A 12,853-nucleotide genomic window follows, 5' to 3' on the forward strand; every position below is an offset into this window, starting at 1 on the left:
TAAAATCGACAATGCTTTAGCTGAGGCAATGTTTGGGGAAAAGGTACTTTAAAAGGTTATTCCTGCTTCCTAGTTTTCATGGGTAGATGAGTATTTCCCGTCCTCAAGGGCTGAGCTTTGGCACATCCCATGGTGGTACTGGAGAACTTCTAGACATTATCCAGAGAATGGATCATTGGATATTTGCTATGAATGCTCCTTCTAAAATAACTTTGGGAAGACTCCAGGCCCACCTTGGATCTGCCTCTGTTGGCAGCTTTTACTTGCCTCTTTAAATCTGGTCCTGGATATTTTCTCTGGTTCTTGGACCTCTGGCTTGTGTCATGCCATATAGAGGGAACTGATGGTTCTCTGATATCTCTTCCTTCTCTGTGTTACACTTTGCAATCTTGCCATAGTGTCCTATATGCTGTCATTTTTTTTAATGTTTTCCAGTGTGCTTTTCTTTTGCTAGATAATTCTGCTTTAACTATTTGTGCTTAAAATTTGGGTCCCTTCTTTGAAAATGGCATACTGAAATAATGTTGACCATTGTTGTAGTTCTATCACTCATAAAAGTTGTTAATAACATAATTAGGGATTTTTTTGTCCCTTGCTTGCATCATTTAGCAGTCCCTGCTGGATTTTGGGTCCTAATTTGACAATGTGGATAAAGACTTTTGATGCAAGGAAAGAAAACAAGACTGAGTTTCTATTTTACTTGATACCAAATACATCTAAACTATTTTTTTTAAAACCCATGAGCACAGTTAGTTTCTTCCTTTAAGCACTTGTATATAAATACATAGAATATGGGTAGTTAAAGCGTGAAAGGAACAGTGAAGAGTTTTCTTGGAGGCATACCAGATCCTGTTTTGCAGTTCAGCTGCCAGGCCTTGTCTTTGTGATGACAGCCAGAAACGCCAAATCATCAAGTAGTCTTTGTAGTTCTCTAAATGTGTAAAACAGCGTAGGTACCTAGAATAGAATATTAGGACATTGCATTAAGGGCTAAACTGCATGTTCACAGGCAAACATTTTCCACTTACTGTAAAAATAGGGCTTTTTTTGGTAACCCAAAAAATTCTTCAATAGATTTCTCCAAAGCTTACCTTTTCAGAGAGGTTCACAGCAGGTTTGGCTCTTCTTCTTCTTTAAAAACATAGCTGCTGCCTTGTTTGCTGTCAAGTAGCTAGTCAGGTTTGGTTGTGCGACAATATTAGCAAGGGGAAATGAAAATAATTGTGTGGCAGTGTCACTGTTTTACTTGGGAGATTTTCTTTTTGCCATAATTGGTACCAGAGCAGCGGCCTTTGGGGGGTGTGAAGAGCCCGTTCTGTGATGTCATTGCTGCCTGAAATTCAAGTGCCAAGGGAACATCATGTGCATCGGGGCACCTGAATGTGTGCCAGGGAGACTTCCCTCTATACAAATACTGTTGTTCCCATTTCTGCAGTCTGAAAAATTGCCAAAAGTGAGGGTGTATTTCATGGGGCAGAAGAAAAAAAGTGTCCTGTTTTTCTTCAGCCCTTGTTTTATTCCAATAAGGTTTTCGGTGTGAAAATTAATTTCTGTGTGGCTGTCTTTAGTTTTATAAAACAATAGTTACACTTAGCATTTTTACAGCTCACATCAAGGGTTCAGTTTGCTTATGTACATTTCGGTCATTCCAAAAGGCCTGCAATATATATAGGTCAATATTATTATCCTCATATTGGAGATATGTCCCTTTGAATAAAGTGGGGAGAGTTAGATGATGCATATGAAGCTAAGGTTTATGTAGTATTAGTATACTTTTTCATTTAAAATACCTTTAAATAGTTTTGTTTTATTTTATTGATGGATTGATTTGAATTTATATTCCGCCCTATAACCAGAGGTCTCAGGGCGGTTAAATTCAAATTATAAAATTCAGACAGAATAAATTCAAATTATAAAATCACAAAGACGTAATTAAAATACAGTGGTACCTCAGGTTAAGTACTTAATTTATTCCAGAGGTCCGTACTTAACCTGAAACTGTTCTTAACCTGAAGCACCACTTTAGCTAATGGGGCCTCCTGCTGCCGCCGCGCCGCCAGAGCACGATTTCTGTTCTCATCCTGAAGCAAAGTTCTTAACCTTGAAGCACTATTTCTGGGTTAGCGGAGTTTGTAACCTGAAGCGTATGTAACCTGAAGCGTATGTAACCTGAAGCGTATGTAACCCGAGGTACCACTGTAAAAACAACAAGCCAATAACCCACCCACCCCCACATAAAGCTCAATAACGTCACAATACTTCTTGATAGGAGGCTTTGTAAACGTTTTGTGACAGAGTTAAGATTTAATAGGTCATCTTGTTGTAACTATTATATATTTCCTGTTCAGATGCAGAGTTTACAAGGTGGCACAGAAGCCATAGCCCATTTGGATCAACTTGAATCTGATTATTATGACCTGCAACTTCAGTTGTATGAAGTACAGTTTGAAATTTTGAAGTGTGAAGAACTGCTGCTGACAGCACAACTTGAAAGCATCAAAAGACTTATTTCAGGTGACATACATTCATTTTACATGTATATTATTTATAACAATATGCCATAGGCAGCTGTAGTACAAGTTGGTTATTGAGATTATCCTGTGGCTACAAATTTCCCACTCCAGTTCTTATGCATATTTACTTAGAAGTGAATCTAACTGTATTCAGTAGTGCTCACTTCCAGGTAAGTGTGCACAGAACTGTGGCCTTAACTGTTTGGCTTTTGATTTCTTTCTCCTTCTGAGGTATCAAAGATTGTCCCAGTTGGAGTCAAAATGTTGGATAAGTTGAATTTATTATTGAGGGCGATGAGAGATGTAACTTCCATGTTGAGTGGAGTTTGCCACACTTGGAGTCGGTTCGAGCACCACAATCCTTATATCTGTTTGGGAGAAAATACCTTTGTAGCCTTGGTCTCAGTCACCTCTAATGTAATTTCCATTAGTTGCTCCTGTTTCCTGCTCTGGTCACACTATAGTTGGGATTTTGTGTGGTATTAGATCAGTGTTGGTGTGTGACTATAACCCTCAAGCCCTTCTGGCTCTGTGACCCATTCCAATATCATTAAACAATTTATTTCTACATAATTCTGTTTATCACAACTGAAGGTTGATCTAGATTTTATTGCATTGTGTAGTTTGTGTGTGTGCATGTTTAAAATTATTAAAATTGTTAGTATTTTCTAACAGAGAAAAGAGATGAAGTAGTGTATTATGATACCTATGAAAGTATGGAAGCCATGCTCGAAAAAGAAGATATGGCAGCATCTATACACTTGCAAAGAGAAGAGCTACAGAAATTGCAACAGAAAGTCCGCCAGCTAGAAGCAAGGCGTGGGCGCATTTCAGCCAAGAAAGCCTACCTCAGAAATAAAAAGGTAAAACACTAATTCATTCACTACTCAGCAAAGAGTTCCTTGCCTATTTGGCACAGGAACATAGGAGGCTGCCTTATATCAGATCAGACCATTGGTCGTCTGCGCTTTCTTCTTAGTTGATCAGTTCATATGGGGTGAAGTAGAGGGTTAATGCAGGTAAAAAGGTAATAGGTAAAGGATCCCTGGATGGTTAAGTCCAGTCAAAGCCAACTATGGGGTGCAGCGCTCATCTCAATTCAGGCTGAGGAGCCGGCCTTTGTTCACAGACAGCTTTCTGGGTCATTTGGCCACCATGACTAAACTGCTTCTGATGCAACTGAACACCATGATGGAAGCCAGAGTGCACAGAAATGTTGTTTGCCTTCCCACTGCAGCTGTACCTATTTATCTGCTTTCAATGATGTGCTTTTGAACTGCTAGGTTGGCAGAAGCTTGGAGACAGGGCAATGGGAGCTCACCACCATCAAATGGATTCAAACAGCCAACCTTCAGATCAGCAAATCCAAGCGGCTCAGTGGTTTAGACCACAGCACCACCCGTGTCCCTGCATTCTTGTCAGGGACGTTTAAACCTTTTAGCTCACCCCAGCACTGTAATGACAGTAATTTTTGTTTTGTTTTGGTAATAATGAAAAGTACATTGCACAAAGGGAAGAGTCTTGTCACTTCAGCCTACTGGTGATGTGTGTGTTACATATTTTGGCGTTTTCCTTTGCTTTGTTGCATGTATAAAGTTAGCATAGAGTATCAAGAACAAACTAGGCTAAACTCCTTGTCCCTAATGTGGAGGAACCTATTTCTTTTTACATGCAGCAAAGTGTTGTGTTAAACACATAGGAAAAAAAGGTAATAAAGATTTGGGGGCAGCAGAAGTTAAATGGATAAAACGTGAAATTTAGAATAGGAGGCGGATGGGAAAGAAAATACCTGGGAGTAGTAGAAGGGAAGGGAGGCCACTAGCAGCAGGATGTGGGTGTGAAAAATGGTATTTCCAAACGTAGTATTACTGGGAAGCATATTGATTCACAACATGCTACTTTCAAACATTAGGGCTGAAATTGTGGGGCTGTGGGTGAGAGTAGGGAAAGCCCTTACCATGGTAAAACCATTTCCTGCAGCATCTCTAGGGTGGCCATCGCCTGCAGTTTAAAATAAATGTTTTATTTTAAAATATGTTGAGATGTACACAAAATAATGCTAGTTGTAAGTACTTGCTTTCATGCCGTAAGCTGCATTATAAAAGTGATATTATTGTTCCCTGAATTGACTATAAGTTTTAGCTAATATATTGCTGTTTTGATCAGCTGTAAGCAAAATCATGGACATAATTTAACAGCCTTTTCTTCCAAAGAAACTAATCATTAGATTTTAAGGTTAAGGGAGTAAATTCTAGATTTTCACACATGGATTGCCTTTTTAATTTTTCACCCACTTTCCTCTGTAAGCTGTGTGCTGTGGAGAGAGGAGGAATATTTTTTTTTTTTTAGGGGGTGCACCATCGAAGTGGCGATTTGGTGTTACTATACACAGTGGGCATGTATCCTGTTCCTGCATGCAGCGATCTCAGGTTCATGTTCATAGTGTGGAGGCTAGAAATTCCTTCATAGGTGGTGTCTGTTTTGCTATGGTTAGAGATTGTGTGTGTGTGTATTTGTGTATTTATGTATTTATTTGGATAATGTAATTCTTTTCATAGTACCTTTATAACAGCTACTTATAGGTAAGGTTACCTTCCTGATAATGTCTTGATAGCAGGTTGATATGGGATCACTGTGGAAACAGTTTCCTATTATCCCGGTGCTACCACCTGCTGGCTAAGCACTGGTAGTCTTGGTTTATTGTATCAAGCAACTGTTGGTGTTAGGAAAGCTAGTTTTGAAATAAATTGGTAATAGGAGATAAATGCTGAAATTGTACACACTGTTTGGCAGAATATTTTAGTTCTGATTGAGGTTTTCCTGTAGTAAACTAAATCAGCACAGCAGCCAGTGGATATATGTGTTCTGAAATAAATGCTGTATTTGTCTTTGAATTCACAATAATGGATGTTGCAAACTTCTTAAACTATTAAGCAAACAGGCAGATACACACACACTGGATTGTTTCTGTAAACTCACTGACACCTTTAAGGCTGTCAAGCTGAGGCTATAGATTCCACAAACACAGACCCACTTTACAAAAAGATACAGAAAACTGCACAAGTTTCCAAAGCCACACAATTGCCCACTTACTCCTAGTTCTGACTTTGCTGTGTTGAAATCTCCTTTGCAACAAAGTCACTGAAATGCATAAACATGGATAAGGTTTCACACTCTTTTCCAGGACATGATTAATTGTTATTATGTATTCCCTTTACAAAATCCTTTACGAAGCATATCTAGTTCCTTTCCTATCCTGACTGTGGCTTTCTTTTAGTCTAGATGTTGACTTTTGTGTCCATCTACACCTTACCAGTGACTGCTTTTCCAGGTTTTTAAAAAACAAACATACAGAAAATACTTAAAGCGTATTTTTAAAACAAACCTCACATTTGTTGCTGTGTTTAGACTGAAATTATTTTGTGCTACTCATTTTATACTTTCTTAGCTTGGTTACTGTTGATCATTTCAATTGAACCAGACAGAGGGCCTTCTCGGTAGTGGCGCCTGCCCTGTGGAATGCCCTCACTTCAGATGTGAAGGAAACAAGTAGCTATCTTATCTTTAAAAGACATCTGAAGGCAGCCCTGTTTAGGGAAGTTTTTAATATTTAATGCTGTATTGTTTTTAACACTCGATTGGAAGCTGCTCAGCCAGATGGGTGGGGTATAAATAAATTATTATTATTATTATTATTATTATTATTATTATTATTATTATTAATTGTTAATTATATCTTATACAGTATCTTGTGTATTGACAGGAGATCTGCATTGCAAAACATCATGAAAAATTCTTGCAGCACTTTCAGAGTGAAGAAGAGTCACAGCATACTGCACAGTTTGTGAGTTTTATCTTGGTTAATATTAAAATAAGCCTCCAGCTCAAGGTTTCCCCCCAACTTAAGCAAATTTAAATCCCCCCCGCCTTGCTTTTGAATGTTACTGTATACTGAGCAATACACAATAGGACAGTAATAGGACATTAACACTACAATCCTATGCACATCTCCTCAGAAGTAGGTCACTTTGAATTCAGTGACGCTTTGTCCAAGGTAAGTGGGTAAAGAACTGTATCTTAAATGACCAAGAGCTGACAAGAATATTATTTTATTGATTTCATTTTTCATGTTACTAACCACAATTCTGTTTTTTAAAAATTGCTATATTTTTTATAAAGCTGCGCAATAACATTGTACTCTGGAAGCTCACGTATAAAATCATTGTAATAAGATACAATTAAAATACAGCATCAGAAAAATAACAGTTTGTAGCATAATTTATCATCATCGTCATCTTTTGCTCTACATTAGTTTATCTGCACTAACTACTATCTACAGATTCCTAGGCAGCATCACTAACATAGATTGAATCCCAAAGCATGAAGGAGTCTAAATATGCAGGTTATGCCTCTTTCTAAGTCATGATGCAGCTGAGGGACGTTCACCTATAATTTTGGTATCTGGTGGTGTCCTAGTTTGCATTTATGACTGGTCTGGTCCTGCTCTTGTTACAAAGCAATGAATGCTGTATTTGATAATTACTGCCATTTTTAAAATGAAAATGGCTGCAACCCTACAGCTAGCTAGAAGCTAACTGACAGATGTTATGAAGTATACAGTTTGCCTGTAAACTTGTAGTTCTCACATGCAACCTTGACAAGCCATTTCTGATCTTTTGACATTGAGACCGGAACATGTCCCATACCTGGCAGTTTATGGAGTCAAAGAATACCACAGGGTATCATTCAAACAATTTATTACAATAAAAGGAAATCAGCATGTTCATTAAAAAGGGGTTGATTGGAGTCAATTAATACAGACGGAGGCCTAGGGCCAGTTGCTTTAGAAGAGATGGGGAAATTGTCAAGAAGAAGGAGGTTGGTATATTGTTTTTGGAAGGCTTTGGGAAGGGGTTAGGGCAAGAATTGGAAGAAAGCAGTTGGATGACTTTGGGACATGGTTTGAAATAAGTTCCATTTTTGTAAAGGAGCAGAACTACTAAGGAAGAATAAAAGGGCTTGGCAAAGAGCAGGTCACCTCAGGACAGCAGAAATGCGGGTGGGGAGAAGGAGAAAGAAAGACAGACAGAGAGAGAGAGAGAGAGAGAGAGACAGACAGACAGACAGACAGACAGACAGAGCAGTAGGATGTCTGGGGACATGAAAAAGGGGAGGGGAGAGACAGAAGGATGGAGGGGGAGGAGAAGAACATGGTCAGCTGAGGTACTTGCCAGGAGAGGGGAGAGAGATTTAGTACCTGTCCTTAATTTGCAAAGCTGGAATTTGATGGGTGGTTGGTGTGGAGATCTCTTCTGCACTGGAATGAGAAGAGGCAGAGGGCAGAAGAGAAAAGAAAAGAAAAGAAAGCTGTCCACAAGAAGTGGTGTTGTGTGGAAGTAGTGAAGTTTCTTCAGGAGGTTCCAAAGATTTATGGTTCCTAAGGCAAAAAGCAACTCTTTTTACACTTAACATTGAGCTCCTGGTGATTAAAATGAAAACAAAGATTAACAATCCCATTTTCCTGTCTCATCAAAGACAGGCTGTGTATGATGCCTGGATTAAGAAGTTTTGGTTTAAAACCTCTAACGAAAGGAAGAAAAAAGTTAACTTTAACTGGGACTAAGCAGTAGTGGGTGAAAGTTATTCCATCCAAATTCGTCCCTCCCAGCCTGGTGTTTCTAACCCCCGACTTTCATCTTTTTGTTTTCATTCATAGAAGAGGGAGCAGTTGCAAGCTGAAGAAGAAAGAAAAAGCTCATGGGTTACTCAGGAACGACAGATAACACTGGACAGACTTCGAACATTTAAACAGGTAAATGGAAGAAGGTATACATTCTACTGATGCTTTGTAAGTTACACATACATACATATACATATACATATACATATACATATACATATACATATACATATACAGATTGCCCACCAATAATAGCGCCTTTGACACAAGTACTTGTTCCAGAGAGCATGCATTAGCTATGGCTTCGTGTTGTTTGCATATGTGATGGCAACCATATATCATTGCCATATAATGTGTGAAACAAACCTTCTTAATTATTAAACTATTTATTCATATTCACAAGAAAATAGAAAAGAACATTGGAATTATTCTTAGGAAAAAATTGTGCTATACTTCTCTTCATATTAATTAATTCCCATGTTTATGTTTCTCAATTTACAAGTTAACCTGACAATTTTGAAAGGGTTGAATCATAATTATATGTGAACAGTTGAGGTTAGCAGTAATAAGTCTCTTGGCCTGCAATCCTAACCCCACTTACGTGGGAGTAAGCTCCATTGAATTCAGTAGGACTTCCTTCTGAGTTTGCAGGGTTAAAATTGTGCTGTTAGTCACCATGCTTTTGATGCTTGCCTAATTTTTAACTCATTTCCCCCCTCCTAAGCGCTATCCTGGACAGGTAATACTCAAATCAACCAGACTTCGACTGGCCCATGCAAGAAGAAAAAGTACGGTCAGTTCAACGTCATGTGCTGATCATCGTCTGTCGCTACCTGTAACTACACAGACTGATGTGGTGGGGCAAGAAAAAAGAATACAACCTTTACAAATCCAGGAGTCTAGAAATTTAGGACCACTTGAAGATACTTCACCTCCCTGTGGTGTTATCGCTGAATTTTCTCAAATTCCTTCTCCTCCTGCTCTTCTCAGTAATGAACTTCAGCCCAATATAGTTAATGAGGCCCCAATGCCTCCCCCTCTTCCACCACCGCCGCCACCACCTCTGCCCACCAAGGAAGAGTCTACTCAGTGCTCTGAGAAGAGCAGTAGCCCTGTGAAACAACCCAGCATTGAGAAGCCAGCACTGCTGACCACCATAGCACCATCAGCTCATTTCTTTGATAGCAGCCAGTTGGTCAGTGCCAAGAAGAAACTAAAGAAAATGGGCGATATGGAAGGCTTGCAGAGGAGAAGAGGTAACTTCATTTCTCTTGAATGTGATTCGGGGAAAAGAAAAAGCAGTTTTTCTTACCTTGAGTAATAAAATTAAAGGGTCCTTACCCCCCAAGAGAGCATGGCTTTGTGATTTTTGAACATGATCTCCCCAAATCATGTTTGAAACTGGGGTGTGTGTGTGTCTTTTAATAGCATTTTGTGATGTTTCCCAGGGGAGGGGGTGTTGGTGGCAAAAAAAGAAAAAAAAGTTTTTACACCTGAAGTAGATCTCTGGATTCCAGCTGGTGGAATTAATGAAAACTCTTGATAACTCTGTTGATGTTTTTATCCAAATTTTGATTTCTGTTTTGTCAACATTGAACAATGGGAAAGGTGGCGTTGGTATATTTTAATTAATAAATGATGACATTTTCAATGTCTTGAGTACAGGGTGTTAGTCCGCAGCTCAGAGTACTTATTTTGTACTAGTACCAAAAGTTTTTTGTGGTTTTTTTTAACAGAACTTTTAAGAACAAGGTTCCACACCTCTGCCGGTAGGAAGTGGTGTATCTTAGCAGATCTGTGGTTTTTAAATGAAAATAGTAAACATGATACAGTGGATCTTAAAAATTAAGGGCACAGTCCAACCCATTCCCTAGGTGGACATGCATGTGTGGGCAGGTAGACCAGGAGGTGTCCAGGTTTGGTCATTGCCCCTGTACACAAGGGCAGTTGGGTATGTGGAGGGATTGGGTTGGCTCTCTAAGGAATAGCAGCCTCCCTCAATACCAGCTGCATTATCCTAACATAGAAAGTTGAGCCAGATACTTACCGGACATTTTGTGAGAACCAAAGACAACAGTTGGGGGCTCATCTCTTGATGCAGGAGCTTCATTTCACCTTTTGAATTACATAATCCTCCAATTGTTTTGATCTTCTTTCTTATGGGCTTGATTACTGTGATCTGAAAATAAGGTATTTTTTTTTCCAGAATTGTAGAAACAATGCATTAGAAAAATATAGCAGGTTTTTTTTACCTTCCATGTAGGAAATGTGCTTTGTGGGTTGGGGAACCCAATGGAGAGGAGGTGGAGCCGCAAGGAGGAGGAGAGGAAAAGGAGATTTCAGAAATCGTTGGCTTTTCTGACTGTCTTGTTGAAATTTCATAGCATAAAATATGAAAAGTTGCAATGCTTACTGAACTCTTGATTTTCTGCAGTGAGTTCCCCAATGGATGAGGTGTTGGCTTCCTTGAAACGTGGTAGCTTCCACCTGAGGAAAGTTGAGCAGAGAAATCTCCCGCCTTTCCCTGATGAAGACGACAGCAATAACATCTTGGCACAGATAAGAAAAGGTGTGAAACTGAAGAAAGTGCAAAAGGACCTCATGAGAGAATCATTCACAATTCTACCTGATGATGACCCTTTGACACGCAGCATCCATGAAGCACTACGGCGAATTAAGGAAGCCTCACCAGAGTCTGAAGATGAAGAGGATAACCTGCCTTGCACAGACTGGGAAAATTAAGGAGTAATGTTTCCTCTTTTGGTATATATCTGGTTTCCTCAAATAGTAGTAGCACCTATAATAGTAGATGCTTGTTAGGAATGTGCCTAAGTTCTCCTACGTTTACACAAGAGAAGTGCATGTGTGGCTTAAGATCCGCAGCCACTGTATAAGCTCAAAATAGGCAGATTAATGTATCTGGGTTTATTTCAGCTTTTAGACTAAAACATAAAATGGCTTTATCCAAAATATTTATTAGCAATAAATCATTTTCAAGTTCAGGCAATTTTTTGTATATTAATATTTCAGTGCAGAGCACTGCTGTTCATAAATAGATCAGTTTTATTTATTTTTATTTATTAAATTTCTGTACCACCCTTCATCTGAGCATCACAGGGCGGTTTACAATATAAAAACACAAAAATACATACACCATAGTAACAAGAAAAAACAATATGCCCCACAGTTTAAAAGGCCAAATATTGTTTAAGTAGCCAAAGGCCTGGGAAAAGAGGAATGTTTTAGCCTGGCACCTCAAGATGAGCTTTCCACAGGCAGGGAGCCATAGTAGAAAAGGTCTGCTCTCATGTTGCCATCCTCCTGAACTTTCACAGAGGAGACGAGGATGTTAGTACATTTAGGAAATCCCAGAACTATATTCATTAATTGAGTAGGATTGAGGCAGGGGCGGGGGGGGGGGAGTGTATGGAAAAAGAAAGTTGGAACTTCTCACAAGATACTTCTCTGAAGGAAACTTGCTTTGTCAGAATGGATATAGTTTCCTTACTGACAGACTGACAGATGCCTCTGCTGCTTCCATTTTTACCAAAGTGTGTCTTAGCTAGTACTCCTAGAGTTATATGACGTGGCCTCCTTTCTAGTCATTGATTTGGGAGGAGTTTTCCTAATTCAGAGATCTGTTGCCCATTTTTTCTGGGTTGTTGAGCTGGCTGGCTAGGGGTGTTATATTCCACTGTTCTAATCGGAGAAGAGAGATGCACACTATATTCCTCCCTAACTCATCTAAAACATCTAAATTACAGTTTGATGATATGGAATTTTTGGGTATATTGATGCTTGTGCTTATTTGAACAAAAGCTCTAGACATGTTTTTTTTTAAGAAAAGCAAGATCTTTTCCCATTTATAGCATCTTTCTTAAATGGTGATACGTTTTCAGGATGCTGGAAACGTGGAAAGGCAGTATTTGCAAGCAAACCTTGGCTGTTTGAATCAACAGCATGAACAAAGTGGGAAAGATTGTGATCATGGAGAGGGTTAAGACTTAGTGAAAAATTGTGTGAAAACCTTAATCTGATTTCTGGGTTGCAGGTGGAAACATATGTTGCATTAGTGGAATGTAAGATTTGTCTCATCACGGTTGTTACCAATTTGACAGAGGTGACCCTACTGGATTAATGTGTGAATTGGCATGCCAATAACTAATTGCAATATATTTAATCAAAATTAAGGTCACTTCCAAAGTCTGCAAGGCAAGTTTTCCCGTAAAGGGGAAATCAATTTAAAGGATGAAATTACTAATTTACTCTGTAAATCAATCTGCAGTGGAAAAATCTCTATAAAAAGTAAAGCATACATAAATTAAAGCTACAAATGTTCCATTCATCCACAGATCTTCACGTACAGTAGTTAGACCAGGCATAGGCAAACTCAGCCCTCCAGATGTTTTGGGACTATAACTCCCATCATCCCTGAGCACTGGTCCTGTTAGCTAGGGATGATGGGAGTTGTAGTTCCAAAACATCTGGAGGGCCGAGTTTGCCTATTCCTGAGTTAAACGAGGCTGCCTTACAGTGAGTCGGCTCATGAGTCCCTTTAGCCCAGTATAGGTGACTTAGACTGGCCGCAACTCTTCTCAGGTTCTCAGAAAGGAGATTCTCTGCCAGCCCTGGTATATAACTGGAGATTACATTAACTGGA

At 39.1% G+C, this 12,853-nt stretch overlaps 1 protein-coding gene across 6 annotated transcripts in view; it reads left to right on the forward strand.

Annotated features, from left to right (window-relative positions):
* The window catches only part of JMY (junction mediating and regulatory protein, p53 cofactor), a 43,800-nt gene that overhangs the window by 23,431 nt on the left and 7,516 nt on the right, over nt 1-12,853 (forward strand). For 3 of the 6 annotated variants that reach the window (XR_013394690.1, XR_013394689.1, XM_077936314.1), the window contains exons 5-10: nt 2,349-2,514; nt 3,189-3,376; nt 6,277-6,357; nt 8,230-8,325; nt 8,918-9,449; nt 10,628-10,956. Coding sequence is in view for 2 of the 6 variants with exons in the window: in XM_077936314.1 (XP_077792440.1) it covers nt 2,349-2,514; nt 3,189-3,376; nt 6,277-6,357; nt 8,230-8,325; nt 8,918-9,449; nt 10,628-10,935 (1,371 nt within the window). In the remaining 4 variants the exon portion in view is untranslated. The remainder of the gene's footprint in view (nt 1-2,348; nt 2,515-3,188; nt 3,377-6,276; nt 6,358-8,229; nt 8,326-8,917; nt 9,450-10,627; nt 10,957-12,853) is intronic. The other 3 variants (XR_013394692.1, XR_013394691.1, XM_028748403.2) reach the window with 1 other exon arrangement.

This window comes from Podarcis muralis, chromosome 11 (assembly GCF_964188315.1).
Source record: "Podarcis muralis chromosome 11, rPodMur119.hap1.1, whole genome shotgun sequence".
Classification (NCBI taxonomy): Eukaryota; Metazoa; Chordata; class Lepidosauria; order Squamata; family Lacertidae; genus Podarcis; species Podarcis muralis.